At 36.8% G+C, this 26,912-nt stretch overlaps 1 protein-coding gene across 3 annotated transcripts in view; it reads left to right on the plus strand.

The window, feature by feature from the left end:
* The window catches only part of VCL (vinculin), a 63,839-nt gene extending 37,674 nt beyond the window's left edge, over positions 1 to 26,165 (plus strand). The window contains exons 7-22 of one of the 3 annotated variants that reach the window (XM_040564490.1): positions 4,174 to 4,264; positions 5,578 to 5,725; positions 7,239 to 7,392; positions 7,508 to 7,683; positions 8,883 to 9,073; positions 11,172 to 11,371; positions 11,882 to 12,010; positions 13,065 to 13,214; positions 13,876 to 13,984; positions 14,999 to 15,301; positions 15,894 to 16,018; positions 16,340 to 16,525; positions 19,597 to 19,803; positions 22,010 to 22,213; positions 22,837 to 22,941; positions 23,616 to 26,165. In XM_040564490.1, the coding sequence (XP_040420424.1) occupies positions 4,174 to 4,264; positions 5,578 to 5,725; positions 7,239 to 7,392; positions 7,508 to 7,683; positions 8,883 to 9,073; positions 11,172 to 11,371; positions 11,882 to 12,010; positions 13,065 to 13,214; positions 13,876 to 13,984; positions 14,999 to 15,301; positions 15,894 to 16,018; positions 16,340 to 16,525; positions 19,597 to 19,803; positions 22,010 to 22,213; positions 22,837 to 22,941; positions 23,616 to 23,762 (2,625 nt within the window). In that variant the 3' untranslated portion in view covers positions 23,763 to 26,165. Of the gene's footprint in view, positions 1 to 4,173; positions 4,265 to 5,577; positions 5,726 to 7,238; positions 7,393 to 7,507; positions 7,684 to 8,882; positions 9,074 to 11,171; positions 11,372 to 11,881; positions 12,011 to 13,064; positions 13,215 to 13,875; positions 13,985 to 14,998; positions 15,302 to 15,893; positions 16,019 to 16,339; positions 16,526 to 19,596; positions 19,804 to 20,662; positions 21,968 to 22,009; positions 22,214 to 22,836; positions 22,942 to 23,615 lie in introns of those variants that run through there. The other 2 variants (XM_040564491.1, XM_040564492.1) reach the window with 2 other exon arrangements.
* The last annotated feature ends 747 nt before the right edge of the window (positions 26,166 to 26,912 follow it).

Here is a 26,912-nt window from a genome sequence, read left to right on the forward strand (position 1 = left end):
AATAAAATCTCTTGCAGAAAATCTAACTGATGTAATCTAGACATTAAATTCACTTTGGCCTATATTGTTTGACACTTGGCCCTTAGTTTGCCTTTTGAGTTATTTTGTCACTATCACTTCCTTATTATGACTACTTTATGCATCTTTGTTTTTGTTCTCCTGTTTCTTACCCCTTTCTCACCTTTAGAAGGTAAGCTTTCTTCCGCACCCTACACCTCTACCTTGCACTAAAACAAAACAAGCATGTATGTGCGATTTTGTGCTGTGTGCAGACTTGTGCTGTGCAACTTTTTATTTGTGTGCCAGCTGTAACACCATACTTATGTATATACACATTGAAGTTTTAAATGACTCTTAATAGCCCAAAGAGTAGAACTGGCTGTCCCTAAGAGAATGGTAATGGCAAGCTGAACTGCATTGAGACCATCTTTCTGAATCTGATTAGAGCTAGCCCAGGATTTTAGAGCACATTCATGTGGAATGCTTTTGTGTTAATCTGTGTTACTAGCATCTGTAGTTATAAATAAAGGGTTCAGTTATGCAGGATCAAGCTTTCTACATGTCCAGAAAGCTTTATTAAATCGGGGATTTCGTCCATTTGTCCATTCCTTAGTTTTTCAGTAGTAGCTTTCCTTCATTCAGTTCAGATGGTTCATATTCTTCAGATCTAGGCTTAAAACTTTGATTTTGTATGTATATCTTTTAATTAAGCTTTATTTTTGGATTTAAGCATTCCTGCATTGTATGAAATACAAGTACAGTTTCGTTTTACAGAAGAAATTTGGAAACTTCCATGGTTTAAAAAAAAAAAAAAAAAAAAAAGACTTGCAAAAAGTTGGCAAGCTAGCCTTAGGAAATTCTTACTTGTGTTGCTAACAAGGCAGGTTTAATAAAGGATTTTATTAAGAAAACAGTTGGTGCATTAGCAGTATCTCTAAATGGAAAATGTTGGTCATTATGCATAATTCATGAGTATGTTGTGCGGACAAGTATGTTTAAGTATCGTTTTGCTTTCTGAGCTGAAAATTTTTTAAATAGTATTTTGGTATTTGAATTAGGGCACGTTGGCAATTTGGAACTGTATCACTAGGCATTAACCAAACATGATGACAAAGAATTTGAGCTGAAAAGCTTACTGGGATAAAGAAGCAGGAAGTAGTTTGCTAATGGTGGTGTATTATAGACCATTTCCTTGTATTTATTGTGTATTTATGTATTGAACAGTTTGTTTATTGGGAGGGAGAGGAGGAGTTCTTAATTTCTACTTGAGATTACTGTTGCATGTGTTTCATGCTTGGTGATTAAAGGAAAGATCTTTTTCCCATGCTTTTATGGAGCAAAGTAAGGTGTATTTGGGGATGCACAATCTTGAATTTTACTGGTATAGTATATCCTTCTGTTGATTTAGAAAGTTTTTTTGTTTGTTATTCTTTCTTGAATTGTGTATACATAAAAGTATCACAAAATCTACATAGATATACTTGAGAAGGAACAAATTTATAGAACTAGAGCTGTAGGCTTTGCCATAAACTATTTTGGTCTTCGTACAGACTCTGAAGTGCATGTTACTGTTACTGCATTGCAATAATCTCCGCTTGCAGAAAAACAGGATTTTATAAAAATAGTATGCTGATTTAGAGTTGAAATAGTGAGAAAATACTGATCTCTGACAAAACCTTAAAAGATAAAAAAACCCTGCGTGTATTTCTTCTGTTCATAGTTTTGTTCCAATTTTTCCTCTTTTCATTTTACAGAGCAGTTTAATTTGTATATTCTTAGTATTCTTGTATTATTCTTATTCTTTTCGTTTTTATAATAAACTTGAAGTAATACTCAATTCATACACTTCCCATTTCCATAGAAGTGGAAGGGGTTGAAACTTTGGTAGCTGAGAAGTATCTAGTATCATGTGGGATTGAACCCTGGATGGTGAATAAGCTATCTGTTCTGCCAGAAGCTTGGCTCTGCATATTTTCTTCAAAATTCCCTTCATATGATCTTTGTGTCGGGTGCTGTGGTCCCAGCAGATTTTGTTTGTTTACAGTTGTTTCTAGTTCTAAATGAAGGGCAGGTAGGACCTCAATTTCATTTGAAAAACACATGTACATGCAGACTCCTGACACGTGTACAAGCCACATGTCGCAGCATGCGTGAGCACGCCTAACACCTTCAGACGTGTATAAGAGCCACATGTGTGAACATGTGCTAACACACCAAATGCCTCCAGAAATGTATGCAAGCCACATGTATGAACACGCCAAGCACCTCCAGATGCGTGTACAAGCCATACAGCTCAACACACATTGCTTAGGTAGTGCTAGCAGTCACAAAATCATGTGTAAAAGATGAAACACCCTTAATTTTATCCCTTGATAAGAGATTTAGATTGAGAGACTTCTTAGACTTCTTTATCATTTTGATGTAACTGCAACTCAGCAGGCAACTGAGGCAACACAAAAGGCTGCTTTAGTAAAGAGGGGAGGAGTTTCTGCCCCTCCCATTATCCCAACGCTGTCCTTTCCCAGTCATCCCACACCTAGCATCTCATCAACGTGCTAAGCAACATCTGTTGCCTTTTTAAAAATTCAGTTAATCCTTTGTTTCAAATTATTTATGGGTAGACAGGCCTGCAGTAGACCATTCATTCCAAGTTACTAAAGTTACTCTAGTCCATACATAAAACAACAGAAAACTATCACCTACCATCACAGCTGGTAAGGTTTTTTTTTTTGCATTCATTTCAGTTTTTAAATTACTATATAATTATTTACTTAACTCTTGTATATTAAATGCACAAATCTCAAGCTATAGAGAAGATGACTTTTAAAAGATTGTCCCCCCTTCCAACCCTAGATGCGTGTCCTATCCTTTGGATGTTGTCAAGTAGGTCCTGACCTAAGCTCTGAGACCCAATTTCTAGGTTTGAGAACCAGTCTTCCAGGTGAAAATAGTTCTGGTTTTGGTGCGCTCTCTTGGGTTGTGAATCTAGAGCCCTTAAAAATATCCAGCTGTGTTGAATGACCTTTAGAAAGTTAGTTGAGTTGTATTATAATACTCTACAAGTAGCTGTCAGACTGACATGCCTGAATAAAACAAGCTTAAATGCCAAAATGTCCCCAGTGATCTTCGGGACTAAGAGTGCAGAATGAACTGCTCCACAAAAATGTGGCAGTTTTTTAGTATTGTCAAGAGTATCACATGTTGTACCAGATAGTGATCTTAGATGCTTGGAGCAGGCGTGGAGCAGGCTCTTCTCTGTAGGAGCTGGGCATGGGTAGTCCAATTCAGTTAACAGCACAAGGGACAGGCTTTTTTTCATGATCTGTATACTAATCATGGGATGCTAGATGCATTTCAAATTATTCCCATTACATGTTTGGTAAAAAGCTATTTGGGCTTTTTCCCAACTTCTTACTTAAGGTGCTGGGTACTGTGTCTGTATAGGATAGAAAACTTCTGGCCTCTAGTGGAGAGGTGATGCATGAACAATTAACAGAGTATGCAGGGAGATAAGAACTGAGTGGTTTTATCTTCTCTAGTCAAAGACGTGCTGGAAAATAGCAGCATAATAGTCAAAGCAGCAGCTTCTTTGCTCCTGATAGAGAAGTTCTGAGTATAAAACAATGACATGTAAACACATGTTTAAGTCTCTGAAGACAGTAAAATCCATATTTGAGAATTCTAGGAATTAACTGGCAGTCTGTTTTTCTGCAGACAGCAGCTCTTGGACTTTAAGCAGCAGAACAGGTGAAAATTGCAGATATGCAGCCTCTTGTACAGAAAGTAGCAAAATTCACTGGCTGATTTCCATTTTTAAAAGGTTGACTCTAATCTTCATGCTCTGATGTACACTAAGGAAAAAAATGGAACTAACTCTTAAGATGTGTGCTTATTAGAGCTTATTTAGAAATTAAAACACTAGTAAATAAAGGAATAAAGAAATCACTAAACTTGCATGCGTTTTTTCTGCATTTTGAGTGAAATCAAAATGTCTGTCTTACTTGGAAAGAAGTGATTATGAACTGCTAGTCTGAAAATGGGTTTTGAGCTGCTTACATGGGTGTGTTTCTGTAAGTAGGCTGTGCTTTATACAACTTCTGTCTGCTTTGATTGTGTTGACTTCTTGTGCTTTGATTTTTTGAAAATCATTACGGTGGTTTCTCTTTTGCAAAGGACACTGAAGCCATGAAAAGAGCTTTAGCCTTAATAGATTCAAAGATGAACCAGGCAAAAGGTTGGCTGAGAGATCCAAACGCACCTCCAGGTAATATTCAAAAACAAGTGCAAAGTATTTCGATTTGTAAAGGTCTGAATAGCTGTTAAGCATTAATAACCTATGCATAGTGGATCATTCTGAAGAAACCAGTAGATAGTGTTTTTTTTAGATACTGGAGATCTACCAAGTTGTGTTTAATGTCCTGGAAATCTTTGCCTGTTTTAAGTTGTCCAAATGTATTCTATATAACATACGCATTTTTTTCTTTGCATTGCACTAGTAAAAACATAAATACATGAATTACATTGAGCAGTATTTAACTGCAGTAGTTCCTAATACTGAAAGTTCCTCATTCTGTACTTTCAAGTTTGTATAACTTTAGTTTTATCTAATAACAGACTCTCAGTATTTTTCTTTCAGTCTTGACAGAAAATGCTTAGCATGAAAAACTGCAATAAATACTATAACTACAGTCAGCTTTATTTATATAAAGGTTTTTCCTTAGTATGCATCTTTAAAACAAATAAAACCAGGTGGAGGCCTGTTCCATTTGGATTTTGGGAGACCTTATCTCTGAAACACTTTATCTGAAACTGAAGCCAAAATAATACAGTTGTAAAAGCTGGAAGTGAATTATTCATGTCTGTGGAGCTGCTGCTTATACCTCATTCCCTTTACCACACACAATGCCAGAAACCTCAGTTATTTGAAAGTCTTCTGTCATTTACGTTGACAATTAATGAAATACAACATTAATTGTTCAGTAGCTAAAGACAAATGCAAATATAATTGTAGAACTTGCTGCAAGTCAGACATATTACCCTGAACTAACCCCGTAATATTTTGGTCTTCTGAGTGGTCGTTATGGCAGGACTTCTGAGCCAATTCCAGTGTAATAATTTAATGGAGGAACCAAAGGTGCCATTATTCATGCTAGAGGATGGAACCATGGCTGAATTGCAAGGACAGGGATGTTATTCTTGCATCTTCTTTTCCCAAAATGAAATCAGATTTAAAACTGTGTTAAGGCTACATGAATCTTTCCGTCCTAAATCTCTTCAGCCTGAATACATTACAAATTGTATAAATTTTTTCTTACAGAAATGAAGCTATGATAACAGAATGATTAAATTACTTGAAATACATGGCACATGATGCACATTATTAAGGTTATGCTGTGTTATTTCAGAAATATTGTCTCATTATTCCATTTGGCATATATCTCATAGTTTTTGATAAATATATTTTGATGACTGAGCATAGTGCAATTAGTGTGGTGGGACACCATGAAAGTAGGAGTTTATTCATAGATAGCAAGGGAAGTGTTGTTTGATGTTTTACTAACTGACTGTACATCTTAGGGGATGCTGGTGAGCAAGCAATAAGACAGATCCTTGATGAAGCTGGAAAAGCAGGAGAATTGTGTGCAGGCAAAGAACGCAGAGAGATTCTGGGAACATGCAAAACTCTGGGCCAGATGACTGATCAACTAGCTGATCTCCGAGCTAGGTAAATCTATTTCTTTTAATGGACAATTTTCTAGTGTTACTAAAACAGTTATTCTGAACTTGGAGTTGCATTGTTCCTTCACATGTAGGAGAGGAGGGCTGTTCATGCAATACATTTTTCAGCAGCTCATCAGTGTAGTAAATACTTAAGTCAGAGTGTTGTAATGTCAGTTTATTTTTGTTGTGATGCTCACTGCCCCTCTGCCCCCCCAAAAAGAAAATTAAAACAGAACCCATGCAGAAACTCCAAATCCATAGGGATCCATTAGCTAGACATAATGTTTTCATGGTATAATATTTTCTCCTAGTACTTAATGCATCTTTCAAATTGTCAGAAAAAGCAATAGGGGTTGAGTTTTTCATTCTTTAAGAAAGGAAACAGCCTTTAGGTAAAACAAGTGACTCTTCTGACTTAGACCTAGTAAAATGCAGGGAGAGGGCAAATGCAAATTATTTTGAATAACTGTTATGAGTTAGCTAAGAACATATTTCCTGCCATTACTTGAAATCCATAGACTGCCAGGCTCTCAAGTGTCGCAATGGTATGTACACAGGCTTGAAATATTTCTATATAACTTATTTCCATATGAAGAGTTGTTAGTTTGATATACAAAGGCTAAAAAGGCCAAAATTCACAAGTACTAGTTATGCTGTCATTAAAATGATATAAAATATGTGTATTAGCTATAACAGTGGTAGTGGATGAGCAGCTGGTTTTGGTTTGGCTTCACATGGATTTCCAGCTGCATGACCTGGAGAATGTAAGGGCTTTGTATCGCTTTTTGCACATGTTGGAGAGGAGCATGAAGTTGGGAAGGTCAACACGCTTAAAGTTTTCCAGTAGTCAGGTGTTCTGGAATGAAGCATGAGATTTTTTTTTTTTTAAACTACCATATTTGAAGTAATTTTTCTATCCAACTTTAAACTTCTTAGCATTTCAGAAAAAACAGTGGTAGTGCTGCAAAGTGTTTTCTACAGTCCTGTTAATTTGTATAGTTCAGATACTTCTCTCCATTTTAAGAAATCTTACCAATAGCCCATAACCTTTATCTACTCTGTCAACATCATTGAGGCAACTGAAACATCTTCTTTTCACTTATTGGCTTCGCTTCATAATGTGAGGCATACCCTCCCATAAGGCCCGACTGACTGTTGCAGCAATCTGTGAATGAGTAGATAATAGGTCTTGTCCTGGGTAGTTAAAATGAACTGTGTCCTCAATTAGCCTTACTTTGTGACACTTTTAAAAAGTTCTTCTGAGGTTGCTAAATGTAAATTTTTAGGAAGGGAGAAATATGCTCTAAAGATACTCTTAGAACATAACAAGAACAGTTAAAAACAGTTAACTCCTCAGTTATTTTTGCTTTCCAAGGAAAAATATACTCTTATTTAATACTGTAACTCTTGCAATAATTGCTGGGAATGCTCATAAACTGTTTTTGTTGTCTCTTCATTAGAGAAGGGCTTTGTTCAATCCTGAGCTGAATTTGTGATGTTCTTTTGCTCTTGGGCAGAGGACAGGGTGCTACGCCAATGGCTATGCAGAAAGCGCAGCAGGTGTCGCAAGGCCTGGATATGCTCACTGCAAAAGTGGAGAATGCAGCCCGGAAATTGGAGGCCATGACAAACTCTAAGCAGGCTATTGCTAAGAAGATTGATGCTGCTCAGGTACCACCAATAATTTAATAATTGCTTCAGAAAATTGTTATATTACAGTATTGATTCTTCTTTTATCTTTTGATTCTGTTTTATTTTCACTTATACGCAACTTCTTTCTATTAAGAATTGGCTTGCAGATCCTAATGGGGGCAGTGAAGGAGAAGAACATATTCGGGGAATTATGGCTGAAGCAAGGAAAGTTGCAGAACTATGTGAGGAGCCTAAAGAAAGAGATGATATCCTTCGTTCCTTGGGGGAGATCTCTGCTTTGACAGCTAAGCTGTCTGATCTGCGACGACAGTGTGTATTTTTTTTGTATCACCATAAATTTATCTGAATGTTTCATTTGCAGTTCGAACTGATGAAATTATTAATCTGAATATCGATGATTCATTTGGGGATATATTTTCCTCCAAGAACTGGAAATGGACGTTATAATTTCTAGCTTTCATCCTGCATATAATAAAAATAGAATACAAAGAATTGTCAGTTCTTGGAGAAAAAAAAGTTAACTTTTTTTAACATCCTTTAAAAAATTTCGTCTATAAGATATAGTATTCTTTTTAATGCTTCACCTTAATGATTTATATCCTAAAGCCTGACTTATATGATATTCCTCCAAAAGAAAATGAGTGACTACAATTGCGTATCTATAACATGTTTTTTTTATAATTTTTTTTTTACTGCCTACGGAACACTTGACAGGCAAACTGAAGCCTTCGCAATACTCAAGCACTTCAAAGGAATGAGATAATGTGAAATTTAAGTTCGTTTATACAGACAAATGTCATCACCGTTTTTCGCTCAGCAGTTTACTACATGGCAGAGTGCAATAACTAGCACTTGAATACTGAGTCAAGTATTTTAATCTGTAACTGTAAACTCTATAAAAGATAAATATTATGACTTGGAGAAAATCCTGTTACCTTGTGTTCAGTGCTCAGCTGGAAATGATATTTCTATATCAGTTTTGCAAAGGAGATGCTTGAGAATGCAAGTGAGAAACTATTACTTTAAAAATTCTGATCTTTAATCTATGGCCAGTTGCAATATGTAGATAAATATTTTTTCTTTGAAGTTTGACACTTCAAGCTTTTCTTGACGCTTCATTGGCAGCCCTAATGTACTGTTTTCTGGTTTATGAATAGCCTTGGGTCTGTTGCTACTTACTTTTGTACTTGCAATCTGATGTTATTGCAGGTGTTCATAAGATGGCCATGGGTATGGGAAATCAAACTGATGAGTGACAATGCCATACCTTCCCCTGCCTCAGTGCTGTGTTGAACATAAGTAATATCTAGGTGCCACAGCAGCGAAATGAGGTGGGGATGTATGGATGACAGATCTGCATTATTTGTTCTGAGATTCAAGTCTGAAATTTTACTTTATTTAAAAGGTGAAGTACCTCTCTCGTCGTCTTCTTCCTACAGAATTCGAGAGTAGCTGTAAAAGATCTGTATATTACTATAACTTTGTTTTTCTATTTTTTAAATCCTCAGTGGGAAAGGTGACTCTCCTGAGGCCCGTGCATTGGCGAAGCAAATAGCTACATCACTTCAGAATTTACAGTCCAAAACAAACAGAGCTGTAGCAAATACTAGGCCAGTTAAAGCAGCTGTCCATTTGGAGGGCAAGATTGAGCAAGCTCAAAGGTGGATAGACAATCCTACAGTTGATGATCGGGGAGTAGGTAAGTGTTTCTGCATACTTCTTACCCCACCCCCCAATCACAATTTTACAGTTTAACTTAGCAATTTTTATGACTGAACGTACTGCTACTGAGATGCTGAGGATGTGTGGAATTTCTTCATTGATGATGAGACGTGCAGTTCCTGGCTGGTGGTTTATAGCCAAGTCCTGGCTGCAATATTATTGAATGAGGCTGGCCTGTGATTCTCTTGGTTCTGGAAAGAACAATTTTGGCAAAGAATGGGAGAATGTGTGCTGTAGAACAGACAAACTATAGAATGCTCCTTGCTCTTTTAATGTCATGCAAATATAGAATCTCATATCTGAATCTATATATACTCCAGCAAATTGAGTAATTGAGTCCTTCATAAACCTCATCTAAAAATATCACTTCTTGTATGATTTCTGGGTTATCTGAGGAGACTGCTACTTAATCGAAGAGAAAAGTGATCTGAGAATCCAAGCATGCTATCAGCAAGCATAAATTATGGCTCAGGAATAGTGTTACCGAGAGCTTATTGTAAAACATCTCTGAAATTTTTTCTTGTTTTCTTCTGATGCTATCGCAAGTAGGAGGATGAAGTTTCAAAACTGTATTCAACAGTTCTGTAGCATCTGATATGGGTAGAAATGCCTTATAAGATACAGTATATCTGCAAGACTTTCACATTTAAAGACTTTCACATACCTTTCCTTATGTCTGTCAAGATGATTTCTGTTGTGTGAATAGCGAATGACAGATATGTGAATGAAAAATTTATTGATGTTGATAGCTTGGACACGTGTGAAAATCAATTTTACATGCAATATTTTAACAAAATAGTGGAGTTCCGTGTGTTTGACTCTTTATGATGAGCAGAAAGTACACCAAATGAAAGTATGCCTTCATAATTTTAGTTGATCTATAACATGGTGAAATCTGAGGTGGTTGTCTTGAGGAAGCACAGAAAATAAGCTTAATTTTTATTATTTTTAATGCAAAATAAACAAAGGGAACTTAAACCTGCTCCCCTACCCCCCAAAATCTATAAGTACCTAGTTAATCATGAAGCTTGTGTACATACTGGAAGTTTTCTGAAGGAACCAAAGTTTCTCAGTGCTGGATGTGTACTACAGAATACAGAGTTTAATCAATTGTGATAGTAATATGTAATGATAAAAATGTGTGAAAGGATGTAACGTCCCAAAACTGTAATGTTTGTAGGTTAATGAAGAAAAATTCTAGTTGTAACATGATGCCATTTTTTTCTTTTCATTTAAATCCCTTTCCTCGGATTGAGCCTTGGTAGGGTGTGCTTATAGGTAGGAAAGGTTATATTCAGAATGTCAATCAGGTATGTGCTCTGTTTGATGTAGACAGCACTTGGATTACTTGTATGGTAGCATTGGCTTAAACTGATTCTTCAGTAGGTCTTTGAAGGACTTAATATATGATGACTTCCTTTAAAAAGACTACTATTGTATTACTTGAAAGAACAGAGGAACACGTTGTTAAAAGAACAGGAAGCTTCTGTGAGTGAGTTAAGGACATTGCCCATACTAAAAATGACTTTTTTAACAGAAAGAACTTCAACATGCTGTGAAGGCTTTTTAGGTTTTTATTATTTTTTTCCAGTCCTGGACACTGGACATGCCTTTACCCATGACTTCTGGAACCCCTGTAGAGGGTATTCTGTTCTAAAATTTGTTTTGTACATGGATTTTTCCCCTCTTCCTGCTCAGCTTGTTATGACTTGAAGTGACATGGAGAATTGCAGTACTTGGAGTTTGCAAGCAATTTCTATTACAGTCAACAGATTAGTTATGTAGGGATATCTGACAGCTATAATGGTTAACTTGAGGCCGCCCTAGCTAAAAAAGGATGCATCTCTAGGCCTGAAGTGCTGTAATAGGCAAAAGAAATTGGTGAGGGGTGAATTCCTGTTTGGGTTTGAAGTGCCATTGCTGAGAAACTGCAGAAGATCCTTCTCACCACCCAGAAATGTGTTCTTAAAAACCCAGATGTTCTGGAATGTCATTTAGTTCATGGGATGTTTGAATTACACTTTCAAGTTTTGGTTGTCCTGTATGTTAATGCAACATGACTTCTTCCACTGTAGGCCAGGCAGCAATTCGGAGTCTGGTCGCAGAAGGTCATCGTTTAGCCAACGTCATGATGGGACCTTATCGTCAAGACCTGCTTGCCAAATGTGACCGTGTAGACCAGCTGGCTGCTCAACTTGCTGACCTCGCAGCAAGAGGGGAGGGAGAGTCTCCTCAGGCTAGGGCAATTGCTGCTCAGCTTCAGGACTCGCTGAAGGTAAAAATCTTTTTTTGGACACATGATAATACATGGAAGGGTTTGCACTGCCTTGATAATGGGCTTCTATGTTGGAGGCACCAATACACAGAGGAACAAAAAAAAAATGCAGCCAAACAAGTGGTGGTTTATCTGGGACACGTAAAGCAAGCTTTCTACAATACATCTTGATACCGTGCTTCAGGGATTAATTCTAAATGAGTAATTTAGAAGTAAAAATAAAGAAAAGTCTTACTTTCAATGAAGATAGCATGTTAGCATTGCAAATTTGAGTGTCAGGGTCTTATGATGCCTGATCCTGCTACAATGAGTGGCGTGTAAGCTTCTTGCATTTCAAATGATGAAAAAGTGATTTACTAAACATGCTTATGAGATTGTTTTATCTTTATAGCTTCCAACATAACAGGCTGTTTTTCTTTATTCTTTGTCAATAAGAGGTTTTCTGGGATTTAAATCCCTGTGGACTTAATGGTTCTGTATCGTGTGTTAATAGTTTCTGTTTTTTTGAAGGATCTTAAGGCACGGATGCAAGAAGCAATGACCCAGGAGGTTTCTGATGTTTTTAGTGACACTACAACTCCTATTAAGTTGTTGGCAGTAGCAGCCACTGCTCCTTCTGATACTCCCAATAGAGAAGAGGCAAGTATATGAAAGTGTTTTTTCCCCGTGTGAAGCTTCAGTTACTGTTTAGTTATTATTTAGTTATTGTTACAAGAATCACTATTTTGAAAAATGAACTGGTATTTTGAATAAGTATTCTGAACAATGAATCAGTATTTTTTTCACAAGCTTGCAATACATGCTTATTAATTCTGACTGCGAGATGATTGCCATGAAAATCTTTCTGGTCTCTTGGGGACTAAGGATTGTGCTATATATCCCTGGAAACTGTATCATCCCTGACTCCAGTAAATGCTAAAGACTGTTCCCTGTGATGTTCATACCATGTTATCTTCAGCATGCTGATAATTCTAGTGCCAAATCACTGACAGCAGTTAGTGGATTGCATATCTCGACATTATATTAGATGATTAAAGTTGTCTAATTCATGTCAAGATTAATCAGCATACTTAACCTGTTCTCTTGCTGTATAATGCTTCCCATAATTCAATGCTTCTGGCCTTGAAGTATCTAAAACTCTCTGCTTGCAAGCTCTGTTTGGCTGGTTGATTTGAACATGATCAAAATAATTACCAAGGCCTTGGGAAATTTAACTTTATAACAGGATAGATTTTGTCAATGTATTCTGTCCTTGCGTAAATAAGAATGGTGGAAGAATGCATATATTCTCTTTCCAAAGTGAAGCTTCAATTTTTAGAGAAAAACTCATATTTTTATTCCAAATGCAGTCACTTCTGGATTCTGGTTTTGAGGATTTATCTTTGTAAGCTAGAACGGTTTCAACTCAGTTGTTAGAACAGTGGTTGGGAATTAATGTACTTTATATCTCAAAGCTATGAAGTGTGATAGTATCTATTGTAGACCAAATGAGTTAGTAGAGAAGAAAGTCCCCTAATGTAAAAAGGAAAAAATGAAACTGTTTCAGACCCTTTGTGTCTTGTTGCATCATGTCAGGAGACGTGTTAAGTTTAGATGTTATGAAGGTGTCACATACCAGAGACACTTGAAGGAATTTTTTGTTCTGTTTCTGAAGTAAGACTTTTTAAATATATTTTTCTCTTCTGACAAGTAGGTGTTTGATGAAAGAGCAGCAAACTTTGAAAACCATGCTGCTAGACTGGGAGCAACGGCAGAAAAAGCAGCTGCAGTTGGAACTGCTAATAAAACCACTGTGGAAGGCATTCAGGCAACAGTGAAATCAGCAAGGGAACTTACCCCACAGGTTTGCTTTCTTAGTCTCAAAATGCTATTATAAGGGTTGGGAAGGACTTCTGTGGAATTTTCCATTTGTTTCTGCTTATTGGAGTAAGATGTTAATAGCAGCAAGGAACATAGCACCGACATTCTGAGAAGAGAAATGGCAAATATTCATGTATATCCTAACGGGTAGGACAAGGTAATTAAATGATGTGTCTTACTCTTCAGCTTTTGGACAGAAGCGCCAGTAACTTATCCTTGAAACGGTTACTTGGAGGCTTAATAGAGTAGAGAAAATGCTTCTTCAATGATTTTTTTCCAAATTAAACTTCTATCTAGAACTAGTGAAACTGTCAAAAGTATTGTACATTAGTGCTTTCAAGAACCATTAGTAAATGATAAAACACTCATTGATGCAAAAGCAAGTAAATGAAGTTAGAGAGAAAATAAATATTTGTATCAACAAATACTGGAAGCATTGTAAATCTTGAAACAGAACTAGAAATTGAACAGAAATTGACCTAGAATTAATGGAGTATTAAAAGTGAGGAGCTTCACATTTATCATGGAGAAACAAATGCATTTTCAGGAATACGTACAATGTATTTATATATTGTTACTTAATAATTAAAAATGTAATAATTAAAAATTATTGTTACTTAATTAAAAACATTTTCCATTGGTAGGTAGTATCAGCTGCTCGAATTCTCTTGAGAAATCCTGGAAATCAAGCTGCTTATGAACATTTTGAGACAATGAAAAACCAATGGATTGATAATGTAGAAAAAATGACAGGTAAAATAAGATTTTTTTGTTGAAGATTATATTTGTGCTTACTTACCCAGTATGGATTTTTTTATCCATTCTATTTGGATTGAAGAGACATGTACAGAAGTAATAACTGAATAAAAAAAAAATACTGTTTAAGAGAAGTGGGAGTGTGCTCTGTGACTCCAGAAATGTGTTTATGTTAGCATAAGTAAAATAACTTGCTTCATAGGAGTTGGTTTTGACTGGTGGGGGAAGCAAACTGGGCTTCAATTCTTTCATTGGAAGAGCAATATACCTTTAGTTTTGTACTTGTTGTGTTAGTAATATATCACTGTGGCAGCTTGAGGCTTTTCTTTCTACATAATCTTGGCATGTTGAATGAGGACAGATAATTAAGTGGGGGAAAGAAAACATGTTCAAAATGATGTAAGAGCTTCAGGAACGGAGCGCATAAAACAAAGCTACAGATCTACTGACTCTCTCTGAAACACTTAAATGTTTCAGTCCTGAAGAAATGTTTGTCTGTATTGGACTGCTAACAAAATACTTTCTCCTGGCTGTATGCTGAGTCCGTCTCCATCTCGGTAATTAACTTGTGGGAATTTTAAATCTTAGTGCTTTATCACTATACATCACCCTTAAGTTAAAGCACAACCAAGAGGAATCTTTCATTTTGCATGAATGGGAGGGGTGCAAAATTGCTGAATATAGATAAAGAAATTTGCAAGGAATGAAATTCTGCTGTATATACTGTGTAAGTAAGTCAATTTTTCATTCAAGCAACATTCCACATTAGATGAGTAAGAATTTGGGATGTTGTTAATGGGAGCAAGCCTGACAATAGTTACTGTGATAAAGGTACCACACAAGTAAAATGTCAGTAATACATTTGGTCTGATTTTCATGCCTTCTTTCACTCCTCCCTACTCCTCAAGTTTGGAAATAGTTGCTTTTCTGGTTGGAAACAGTCTCAGGAATATGTAATAGCCATTTCCAGAGTTGAAATTAGAATATTAATATGTTCAACTTTTATCCTAGGGTTGGTGGATGAAGCCATTGATACCAAGTCTCTGTTGGATGCATCAGAAGAGGCTATTAAGAAAGATCTTGATAAGTGTAAAGTTGCAATGGCCAATATCCAACCACAGATGCTGGTAGCTGGCGCCACCAGCATTGCTAGACGAGCAAACCGCATCCTATTGGTGGCAAAACGGGAGGTTGAAAATTCAGAAGACCCTAAATTCCGGGAGGCTGTTAAAGCAGCCTCTGATGAACTAAGCAAAACTATATCACCGATGGTAATGGATGCTAAAGCTGTGGCAGGAAACATCTCTGATCCTGGTAAGGATTCGGTCAGCTGATTTGAAATGTATCTTTCATTGGTGGAATGCTGTGTGAAGTAGCGCTCATTTTCTCTTGTACAGCTATGTATCCCCATTTATGGAAATTTTGTGTATGCTTAAATCCCATAATGGTAAGATCAAGGTCACACCATTAACTGCTGGGTCCTGCTCTTTGGAAATGCAATCAAAAACCTTTGGCATGTTCACAGAAAAGGATTCACCATTCTAGTTCATTGCATGATGTCATAATCTTTATCAGAAACAAGTATTTGTTACTTTTATCAGTAGTAGTACCTCTATAAGGAAAATAGTACATAACGTCTTTTGTTCTAAAAGTTGTTTTGGGAATTACTTTGGCTATTGATAGTGACCATTATTCAGCCTAGATATTATTTTATGCACGTTGTGTATGATACTAATATTTCTAACATGGAAATCAAGTATAAACATTGTGGTGGTTTTTAAAAATTATTTTATAGAAATATGTGCACTCTGTGTACCTTATCAAAATATTTTTTGTGTTTTTTGATAGTGTTGCATTTCTAAATATTACAGAATGCTATTAATCTGGGAATGGGATTTTTGTTCAGGTTTGCAGAAGAGTTTCTTGGATTCTGGATACAGAATTCTGGGAGCTGTGGCCAAAGTCAGAGAAGCTTTTCAGCCTCAGGAACCAGATTTTCCCCCTCCTCCTCCTGACCTTGAGCAGCTTCATGTAAGTGCAGTATATTTTGTAATACAGTACTCAGTTGTCACTGATGAAGTATGGACTGCACACTGAAATTTTTTGACTAAATTTTTATTCCTTAGACATAAAATGCATTGTCTAGCCAGCCATGTATACAAGTAGTCTGAAGTCTTAAATAATACAGCTTTCAAAAGAAGAGAATAAAACATGGTATTTCCTTAAACAGGGAGCACTTGAAAAGCTGGAAGAAGGCATGAGCTCATGCGATCATGTCTTGCCATGATACTGTCGTGATACTCAATCTTTGTACTGTTTCATTGCACTGAATAGGGTTTTTACCTTTCTTAGCTGACTGATGAGCTTGCTCCTCCAAAGCCACCACTTCCAGAAGGTGAGGTTCCCCCACCCAGACCACCACCACCTGAAGAAAAGGATGAAGAGTTCCCAGAGCAGAAAGCAGGAGAAGCTATTAATCAGCCCATGATGATGGCTGCTAGGCAGTTGCATGATGAAGCACGAAAATGGTCTAGCAAGGTAAGAAGTTGTTACATATGTGTCCTGTGCTAATAAGAATATTTCTTTAGGATCAGTGTGTTAGTTTGGTCCAATATCAGATGCCTCAATGCAGAGAATAGTCTTATATAGACCAAAAGGTAAAAACGCTGCAGTAAGAGGAATCAGAAACCCTTTCATCTTCAGAGTGATCTAGGTACAACTGTTCTAGTACTCAGAAGTGCTAGAATGCTTTATCATCGTACCTCTGTGAACACAAATGTGCTAAGCTCTTTACGATTCTTGATGCTAGTATTGCCTAGAGAGGCACTATTACTTGTGCCTTTTTCTAGGTTAGCAAATTGATTGCTTTATTTAACTGACTTTGGAAGGTCTGGATGAATGCTGCAGACAGTGGCTGCGAGAATGATGAGCTGGTTTGTGTTCTGGAAGGAGCTGCAAGTTACTTTGCAATTTATCTGGTGCTGTTCTGATCAGAAATGTGACTGTATATAGGTAACCTGATCTGCTTCCTTTTTTGTAGAGTCACTCTCTGTCAAGGCAAAAATCCCTTTTTTTTTTTTTTTTTTTTTTTTTTACTATTTCAGTGCCATGACAAATCAGTCTGAAGTCTGTATCGGTCCTATAAATACAAGTGCAACTTCTTTGCTTCTTTTTTCACCTTTTTTAAAATTTAAAGCTGTATTTTTTCTCTGGTAGCACTGGTTAAGAACTTCTGAGTTTCAGCCTTCTGCAGGTATTAATTGAAGGCCAGAATTTGGCTTTTAAGATCTTCACTTTTTTCTTCCACCCCAATACATGGTAACGAGAAGATAAACTTTAATAGCTTACTGAATTAACTTCAACAACTTGATGTGCAGAAGGAACATCTGTTTTGGAAGTACAAATGAAATACAAAAGAAATACTGCAAATCTGTTTGTGTCCCTTCCTTAAAATGAAATGCTTTTATTTTCCCCATACTCCTGGATATACCGCATATGTTTTTATTTTATTTAAGGTATAAGACTGGAACATATCTTCTAAGAAGGTAATCTTGAGGCTGAAAATCTTAATTTCAGCTTCCTAAGTGTTTTGATGTTTGAATCCCCAAATGAGTAACCTAACAATACACAGTAGGTTTAAAAAAAAAAAAAAGTGTTTACTATATATGTACTAAATTACATGTATAGACACACTAGGGTATAATTAAAATAATGCATCTATTAAAATATTTATGTATCAAAACAAGGCAGCAGACCTTAAAACTTTCTCCCACTTATGAAGGAGCTCCATGCTTAGTGTTTTTTGTTTATGAAACACTAATTTTATTGCTGTTACCCTAAGTTGAGACCGAAAAACCAGTAAGTTAGTGTAGCATTTGTGCTTTAAATTCTTGTTAGCAGTTCCATTTTACCAATAAAGGTACAGTTGCTTTGACAATACATTTTGGGGAAGAAGGTGGTAGTCAGGACACCATTTGTCAAGAACAATTTTGTACACGCAGTCCAAGTTTTAAAATATTTTTGCAGACAGTCATAAAGGGCAGAACAATAGAATTTAAAAAAAATTTTTGTAGTTGAAGCCACTTCCTTATTGGGTGGAAGAGGAATTGATGGACGCTGTTACTGAGGAATATGGGTTAGATCTGGAAAGACAGAAACACAAGGTCTTGCTTATACTAAATGGCAACAGGCTGTGTCAACTGCCTTCTGCTTTTTTGGCCATTTATATTAGCCCACTGATAGTTTACTATGTATTACGCTTATAGGAGGGCAAGTAAGTAATCTTTAAAAGCATTTGATAACATTCTCCATTCCTGTAAGATTTAAAGTTCATTGCTTTTTTTCTTTAACAAAAACTCCTTTTCACTGGGTAGATTTTGGGTTTCCATGTATTCCTTTTCTCACAGAGCACAAGACAAACACCTGTTGCTTTAGATTTCCTTGCCTTTCCCCCTCATCTGAATAAAGGAGAGATGAAGTTTTATTTGTTTAGTTGGGCTCCTGTGTCAAAACTAGCATCAAAATGAGGGATACTGGAAACTTCTCACTGAATTAATACTTAGATTTAAGTCTTCAAAGATGGGTTGATTTGTCAATATGTAAATGCTAGAACTTGTTCTTCCAAAAACTTCTGCATGTTTTCACTGATGTAGATGTTTTTCTTTAAAAGATCAGATCTTAAGCAAAATTCAGTTGCAAATGCATAGTTTTTGTTAAGGGTTGTTTGACATGTAGCATTCATAAAAGAAATGCAGTTAGTAAATTTGTATATCTTTTTTATTGAAATGCTGTTATATTATAAATGACTGTACTGTTATATGACTTTTGCTTCATCTTTGTGAACTCCTTTTATTTGCTTGAATCTTTTTTAAAAGGTAACGGATACAATATATTGTGGCAAAGCAGTATAATATGCTTCATAATCCTCTTACTTTACTAATTGTTTCAGTCTTTTTAAAGAACTGTAATATTCATGTCATTCATAACATTCAGTATCACCTCCTTTTGTCATAACCTGGTTTTGTTCTTTTTCACATTATCTGCAGTACTTCAATACCCATTTCTACAATGTCTCTCCCCCCCCCCCCCCTTTTTTTCTTGACAGAAACAGTATCAGTGGTTTTTCTGTGGTCCTGCTGCTATCTCTTCTTACATACATGTGAAAAGGCTTTCGTACATGCTTTGTGTCTGCACAAATACCACAGTCATCAGCTGCTGTGCCTGCTTCAAGCCAGTGAAAATGGCTCTCATTAAAACAGAAAATCCATTCATTTCACCATTGTCTTGCCAGAAAAATGTTGTTCTGAAAATCAGCCTCTGCGTGTAAAGCTGTATGCTGAGTTGAAAAATGTAGCTGCATCTGTGAATTGTAACTTCTTATTTTTTTGGTAACTTTGGTTCACAGGTGAAATAAATGTTTGTTTCCTTCCGCTAATCTTGTATTCCTTCCCCTCCTCCCTCTTACCTGATCCTAGAGCTGTCCTGTCAGATCTCGAGAGACTAAGAGGATGTTTTGGTCACTAAAACAGCTCAGTTCATGCTCTTCTACCAAATTCTGCTTCTCGTACTAACTGTCCCCTGTTTCTCCACCCTTGCTGCCACCTGCAAAGCCTGTGACTGTGGTTAATGAAGCGGCTGAGGCTGGTGTAGATATAGATGAGGAGGATGATGCAGATGTTGAATTCACTCTCCCCTCTGACATTGAAGATGATTACGAGCCTGAGCTGCTGTTAATGCCAACCAATCAGCCTGTTAACCAGCCCATTCTGGCTGCTGCTCAGTCTCTACATCGGGAAGCAACCAAGTGGTCTAGTAAGGTACTCCTGAGTCTCCCCCGGGGACTGATCTGTGTGCATCCAGCCATTTGGAACGCTGACACATTTGCATCACTCTTGATCCCTGCTGGGTCCCATCATTCTGAATGAATAAGCGTGCCTGCACTTCATCTTAAGGACTGAGAGTGGCTTCACAAGTTTGCTAGATCTGTCTGTCAGTGCCAGACTGAAGCTTGATTTGGGTCACTTATTAATATTCAAAGGCTTCCTCTCTCTGCATCTGCCTGGTCTCTTTGTTATGGCAGTTTTCAATTTGTAAGTAGCGGTTGTCTTCCCTCCCCCCTTTTCTTTTTTCATTAATTTGTGCTACCTGGGAAGCCATGGTTAATGGTTTCTTAATGACTTCCAGATACAACAGAGTATACAGTATTCAAGAAGTCATTTAACATGTCTATTATGCTTTGCCTCCATTGATGCCATCAATTAAAATACCTTGGAACAAGGAATGGCTTTGTATGGCAGTGTTTATTGAAGAGGACTGACTGACTGTCTGCTGGCTTGCACTTGGCTGTATTGCAAATGCTGGTTTTGAGAGAATTCTTTTATGGAGAAGCTGCACTGTATGCTGTTATCTGCTGAATTGAGATAGTGTTTGTATAAAAACAGTGGAAATCTAACATGGGGTTCAGATGTTCACAAGTAGCCTGTCTCTTCTGTCTGAGCACAAATGTTTGCAAGACTTGTCACTTTTTATAGCATGCTGCAAAAAGTAAGGTTGGTGTCATATAACAAAAAAAGGTTAGGGATGCGTGTGTGTATTTATACATATATGTATGTATGTAGAGATATACTAAACTATTTTTTAATAAAAAGGGCTTTAAAATGTTCTTGTCGTTTTCAGATTCTGATGCTTGGATAACTTGTTTGAGGGCTTCGTAAATGACACTGGTCCTAATTTCTTGATCATCCTGCGTGAAAACATGGAAAGGCTTTGTGTTATGTCACTTGCATCCTAACTGGTTATACTAGCAAACAGTTTAGATATTAGGTCATGGTAACGAATAGTTCAGCTTTTTGTGTCGCCTGTATCTGTGCAACATTTAATTACATGTTTGGGATATCTTCATGGCTAGTAGTGCGTCATGGAAGTATGTGCAAAGGGACAGAACACATTTGGTCAGTTGGGTTCTCACTGTGTACTTCTTGCTCTGGACTTCATTGGTCATTAATTGTGGAATTATACTGAAGAACGAGTGTGCTAATAAATAAACTCACCATGCTAATATTTCATCCACACAATAGGAATGCTTCATGGCACTAAATATTTCACATTTTTCTAACAACTTCTTATGAAGGTCAATCTAAATATACTAACAGACTATTAACAATTGATCATCTTGGTTTGCTTTTTTCTTGCATTAGGTTTCTCTCTGGAACAGTGTATGAGAAATGTTTTTGCTTTGGTCATATTAATTCACATATTGCAAATATTTCTCAAGTACTTATGTGATGGAATTTGATGTATTTAATGAAAGAAATCTGAATTTTAATGATATTTCTAGTTTATCTTTTTAACTTCAAATTCTTCTCTCCTCCTAGAGTCTTTATTTTAAAGGGAGAGAATTTGTCAAAAAGGAAGAACTATCTTCAAGAAAAAACTTCACTCCCCCCTCCCCCCAATAAAAAACAACCGAAACCAACAACATTGCATCTCATTTCCACATTACCTGTGACAAACGTTTGTATGTTACAGATTATCTTCCATTTATCCTTCAGCAACATAGCAAGGTAGCAGCACAGCATATTCTTTGACGCTTCAGTTTCAGATGCCACTGAAAACCTTATGCTCAACTGTTACGACTACGCTATTTAACGGAATTAGTGCTATTTGGTTTAACAAGCTATTTAGCACACTTAAAAACCAAACAAACATGCTTCATCTTAAAACATCACCAGCAAAGCAGTAACTCCTATTCCATGGACAAACTAACACTTTTCTTTACCACTTCTTTTTTCCAGTTTTGAAGCAAGCTTTTTTCCTGAGTGTTAGGAAGAAAAGCATGTAATGAACATATAATTAGTGTAGATCTTCCCTGTTCCTCGAAGAAACCTCTTCTGTGTTCACAAATGGTTCTTCCATCCTTGACTTGTTGAAAGGGTTGCTGCCAAAATGTATACTGCTGTTCAGATGTGACTTCTGGGAAGCTTCCTTGCAGGCACAAACACTCACTGATGTTGTTCTCTCCAGGGTAATGACATCATTGCTGCTGCTAAACGAATGGCGCTGCTAATGGCAGAGATGTCACGCCTGGTGAGAGGAGGCAGTGGAAACAAGCGTGCCCTTATTCAGTGTGCGAAGGATATTGCTAAGGCCTCAGATGAAGTCACTCGACTGGCCAAAGAGGTGGCCAAGCAATGCACTGACAAACGCATTAGAACAAACCTCTTGCAGGTAATGAGCCAACATGTAAATGCCTTAAAAATATTTTGTTCTTCTCTTAGTATGAGTGAGTGCAGGAGCTGTTGAAGTAAAGCACATGTATCTTCCCTTGGTTTGTAAAGTTTTGTCAAGTTCCAAGTCTGTTTTTAGATCCCGTGGTAGTACATGTTCTGTCAAGTCAGGATTTGTTTACACGTGTAGAAGATGCCAGTGCCTAAGAGGTCGTGAGAAATACTGTGCTATGAGCACCACTCTGTCCTATGTCTACATTGCTTTGTATTTCATCTACTCATTCCTCTTATATCAAAGAATAGTAGCAGAAGTGTAACACTCGGTAGATTTTTTTTTTTCTCATCCAAATACACATCTTTCCATGCCTAGGTCTGGGTGAAACCCTGGAGGAATATCTGGAGGAAGGGAGAATGTATGTTCCATCCCCAAAATCCGCAGAGCACCTAAAATAAGATGTTCTGTTGTTCTACCAATTTTTGTCAGAAAGTCTTGAAGGTTACCAGGTCTCCTTTGTGCTTATTCTTTTTTCTAACAGTAAAACAAAACCAAGGAATTAATCTGAAAAAAAGAAAGTGTATCAGTTCAATTCATAATGTGAAGCATTTTTTATCCTCATTCTTTAGGTCTGTGAGCGAATCCCAACCATCAGTACACAACTCAAAATTCTTTCCACTGTCAAAGCTACCATGCTGGGCAGGACTAATATCAGTGATGAAGAATCAGAACAAGTAAGAGGTGTAAAAATTGGTGGTAGGGTGGAACTGTTGGTCAGTTTTATGGGTAAAAAGATATGACGTAATACTGGATGTGTTCCGGGAACTCAAAGATTGTAAGCTTACCTTAGCTGTTTAGTAAGGATAACTTAACACCTTGGTTGCTGTTTCAAAAGCTACAGTTTAATAGAATGACATCAGACCTTGCCAAGCCAAAAAGTTATTCTGGTTCAAATTTTTATATGAACAACTTATTTATCTCCTTTAATTTAATAGTCAGAAGTGAGCTAGCAAAAGAACTTCTAAAAGTACAACAGACTTAATGCCGAAGGAGTAGTAGTACCCTCTGGTGGATTGCAGTGAAAATAGTTGTTCTCCAACATTATCTTGAGTATCTTACAGTTCTGCTGGCTTCCAAATGCATGTTTTCAGTTGAAATCCTGCAGTCTTTTGGCTTCTGAGATATTATTCAGCTCTGAAACATTGAGCTTTTAATCAGACTTTCAATAACTGTACTGTGAGAAACAGGAAAGTGGTGCTGTGAGTGAACATAAACTTCACTGGTTTTTATTTACTTTTCAGAGACAGACTGACTTAAAAATGCTTGTATTGGGAGAGTTGTCATGCACGATTCTGAATGTGGTATTTCCACGTACATTAGAAGTTTTTTTTTTTTTTTTTTTTGACAGGCAACTGAGATGTTGGTTCATAATGCCCAGAACCTCATGCAGTCTGTAAAGGAAACTGTGAGAGAAGCTGAAGCAGCATCCATTAAGATAAGAACAGATGCTGGATTCACTCTTCGCTGGGTCAGAAAGACTCCATGGTATCAGTAGACACGAGCCACATAAGTATTGTCTTCTGCAACATAAAATGTCTTTTTTTGGAAACGGAAGATTTATTAACAGCAAAAGGTGCTGTATACGTGAGCTTAAAATTAGCTTATGCTAATGCCCCATTCTAAGGGTATGAATTATAAGAGAATGCATTTCAAATATCTTCAGAACACATTTGATATCAAACACCTCAAAATCGTTTCTGATAGTAGACAGTTCTTACCTTTTTTTTTGCTTTTGAAGATTCTCTTGAAATCTGTAATCCCAGAAGCACATTTCATTTATGCACTGCATATTCCAGTAGTTTCCATGTGATGGTATAATACATGCACCTCACTTTAAGCTTGTGTTGGGAGTCTGGGACACTAACAGTGTTATTTGGCAGTGATTTAGGGACAATCAAGGATATATAAAAATTCACCTCTTCAACAGGATTTTAGCTGATTGTTCTTAAACCATTCAGAAGTGGTAGAAGGTTTGGATTTTTTAAAAAGAAAAAAGGGGTGGGAAGGGGAAAGCCATTCTAAGATGAGGATTAAAATCCCCCTGCTGAAATTATTTTTAAAAATTTTTATTTTCCTGTTGATTTTTGCTTGGCATCACTACTTCAGTAAAAACTGGAGCTGTCTGTCACCCTCCTGTCACCCTGTAGGTATGCATTTCAGAACTTGTGCTGTACTGAAATGCTTCTAGGTGGATGTTGGTAGCACAAGGTTGTCAGCCTGAGCCTTACTGCTGGAGTCCTTAATTCATGCAGCTCTCCTTATTGCTCAATTTAGTGATGTATTGGGCTGAAAAAATATAGTTCTCTTAAGCTAGCTACATGCCCAGGTCCAGAAAATGTCGCACGCCAGCTCTTTCTTTTCAAAAACCAAATGCGCACAAGCACATGCAATTATTATTATTTTCCATCTAATGTTATTGTGCCCACTCAAGATGGAAATTAAAAGATTAAGAATACTAAATTCGAAAGACCTTTTGCCAACTGCATGTTTCCAGCAATGCAATAGTAGTGTGTAAGCTTTTGGAAACCCAAGCACTGCAGGGATGTGAAACTCCTTAGATAGCGAGATGGCTTCCAGCAAAGAGCAGTTCCTAATGCTAAACAAAATCAGTAAAAATATCTGAGTAAAACATATTTGGAGTTTGGAAATTCAAAAGTTTTTGAAGTCTTAGTAAATTGAACATGTTACTTTATATTTTAAAAAACAAAACACACTGTTGATAAAATAGGCTTCAAAAGTTTTTATCCTTCCATTATTTAACATGCCTTCCTGTATATAGTTATGTTTATTTGCTCCGTTGTCTCTTTTGGCATTTAACAGATAGGGGGGAATTACAGTTTTAGAACGGATCTCCGTACATTTGCAAGGGGCATTTGCAAACTTGTGCCCAAATCAGCTTGGACCTCATGATGTCCTCTTAATTTTCATTTGCTGAAAAGTTGTTGCATGACCTTTAATATAGTGCCCTTGTTAGACTGATTTTTTTTTCCACAGCTTAAAGGAAGAGAGAGAGAACAGTCAGCTGTTCTTTGCCTGTCCGTGACACTCAGACTTTCTCCCCTTGCCCCTTCATTGCACTGTTATCTAAAAAGGGAAGTTAAAGTGATTATAATACATCTGCCTCAAACTAATTGACCTTAGCAAGAAAAAGCGTGTCTTCATCTTCAACTCACTCCTGGTGTCTGGGTATTATGAAACACATGGTACTTAGGATCTTTCCTTAGTATTCTCTTCCTGTGATTACCTGGAACAGGAGGAGTAAGGAAGGAGTGCCAGAGCCTTAACCTGAATGTCTTGCGTTTGGTTGGTTTATACCAGATCTCTAACATAATTGTAATGTAGTAATTTCTATTTAATAGTAAATAACACTGAATAGGTAGGGGTTATTTTTAAGGGATTTTCTAAATAGTCTTCCTGCATTTCAATACTCCTCACACTCCCACCCCTCTCAGCCCCCCAAACCCTCTTTCAAGCTTCTCTGTGTTTTTTTTTAGTATCACTGTTTAGTTGCTTGACTGATATTAACGCAATATTACTAATGCCTTTAATACATAATTGTTTATGCCAAAGATCACTTTTTGTTTATTGAGTAATGTTTGCAGGAAAGTTATAAATCATGGTTGCCTTTGACATTCTTCCAGAATGTTTGCTGTAAGTTCTTAAATTGTTTTGTAGAAGCTGAGATACTCATTCACCTTATGCAGTTATTGCTTTTTTGAACACTATTGGTCTTCAGACCTGAAATGCAGCAGAAATTTGAAAAAAGACCATGAATGTCATTTAGAAATGTTTTACCACTATAAAACTTTGTTTATAAACCAAAATGTGTTGTATAGTCTAATGTTTTCAACCTTTTTCTTTGGTTCTGTTAAAACAATAAAAATGCATTTGTACAAAATGTCAGCTTGTCAGTATTAACTGAACAGTGATAATACTGTAACAGCAAAAAGGGCAAACAGCTCTTGAAGAGCAGAAATGCTAAAGCAAAATAATGTTTTTTGAACAGAAAATGTACAGTTGCTGAAACAGAAAAGAGGATTAAAAGCAGTTGTTTTTGTCTTCACTGTCAGTAAAACTAGCAATCAAAAGAACCAATGGGAGAAAATGGGAGTTGTTCCAGAGGCCTGATGGGTCATCTGTTCTAGAATCACCAACCAAGGTTCTGAAAACTTGAAATGGGATTTGCCTGACCCTGTCAGTAAAGGAAGAAGTGTGGTTCTGGCTAACGCTTCATCGAATCTGAATTTTACTTGGCAAACTTGAATGCAAAGGCAATTGCATGGAATTACTGTCCTGTTTCTATCACAGAACCTCTTGCCATCATTTATATAAAGCTTCTGTTTTAAAAAAAAATCTGCCAGCATTCACACATTAACACTGTAACCTCACAGAACCAACATTTCTTGGTGATGTGGGACTGAACGTAGTCCAACAGTGGCAGAAGGCACCTAGGATTTAGTAATACTAGATAAATTACAGATTTCATGCTGTTAAAGTTCTCCCCGCAGCTGAAGGAGGATGACAACTTCTGAGACAGTCACCTTTGTCAGCACAGGATATCAAAAGCTGGCTCTAAAAAATCCTTAGTAATGACATCCTTCTGTTCCTTAAGCTGTGCTAGTCATACATGTGTTGGTACAGTTTG

Source organism: Cygnus olor, chromosome 7 (assembly GCF_009769625.2).
Source record: "Cygnus olor isolate bCygOlo1 chromosome 7, bCygOlo1.pri.v2, whole genome shotgun sequence".
Classification (NCBI taxonomy): domain Eukaryota; kingdom Metazoa; phylum Chordata; class Aves; order Anseriformes; family Anatidae; genus Cygnus; species Cygnus olor.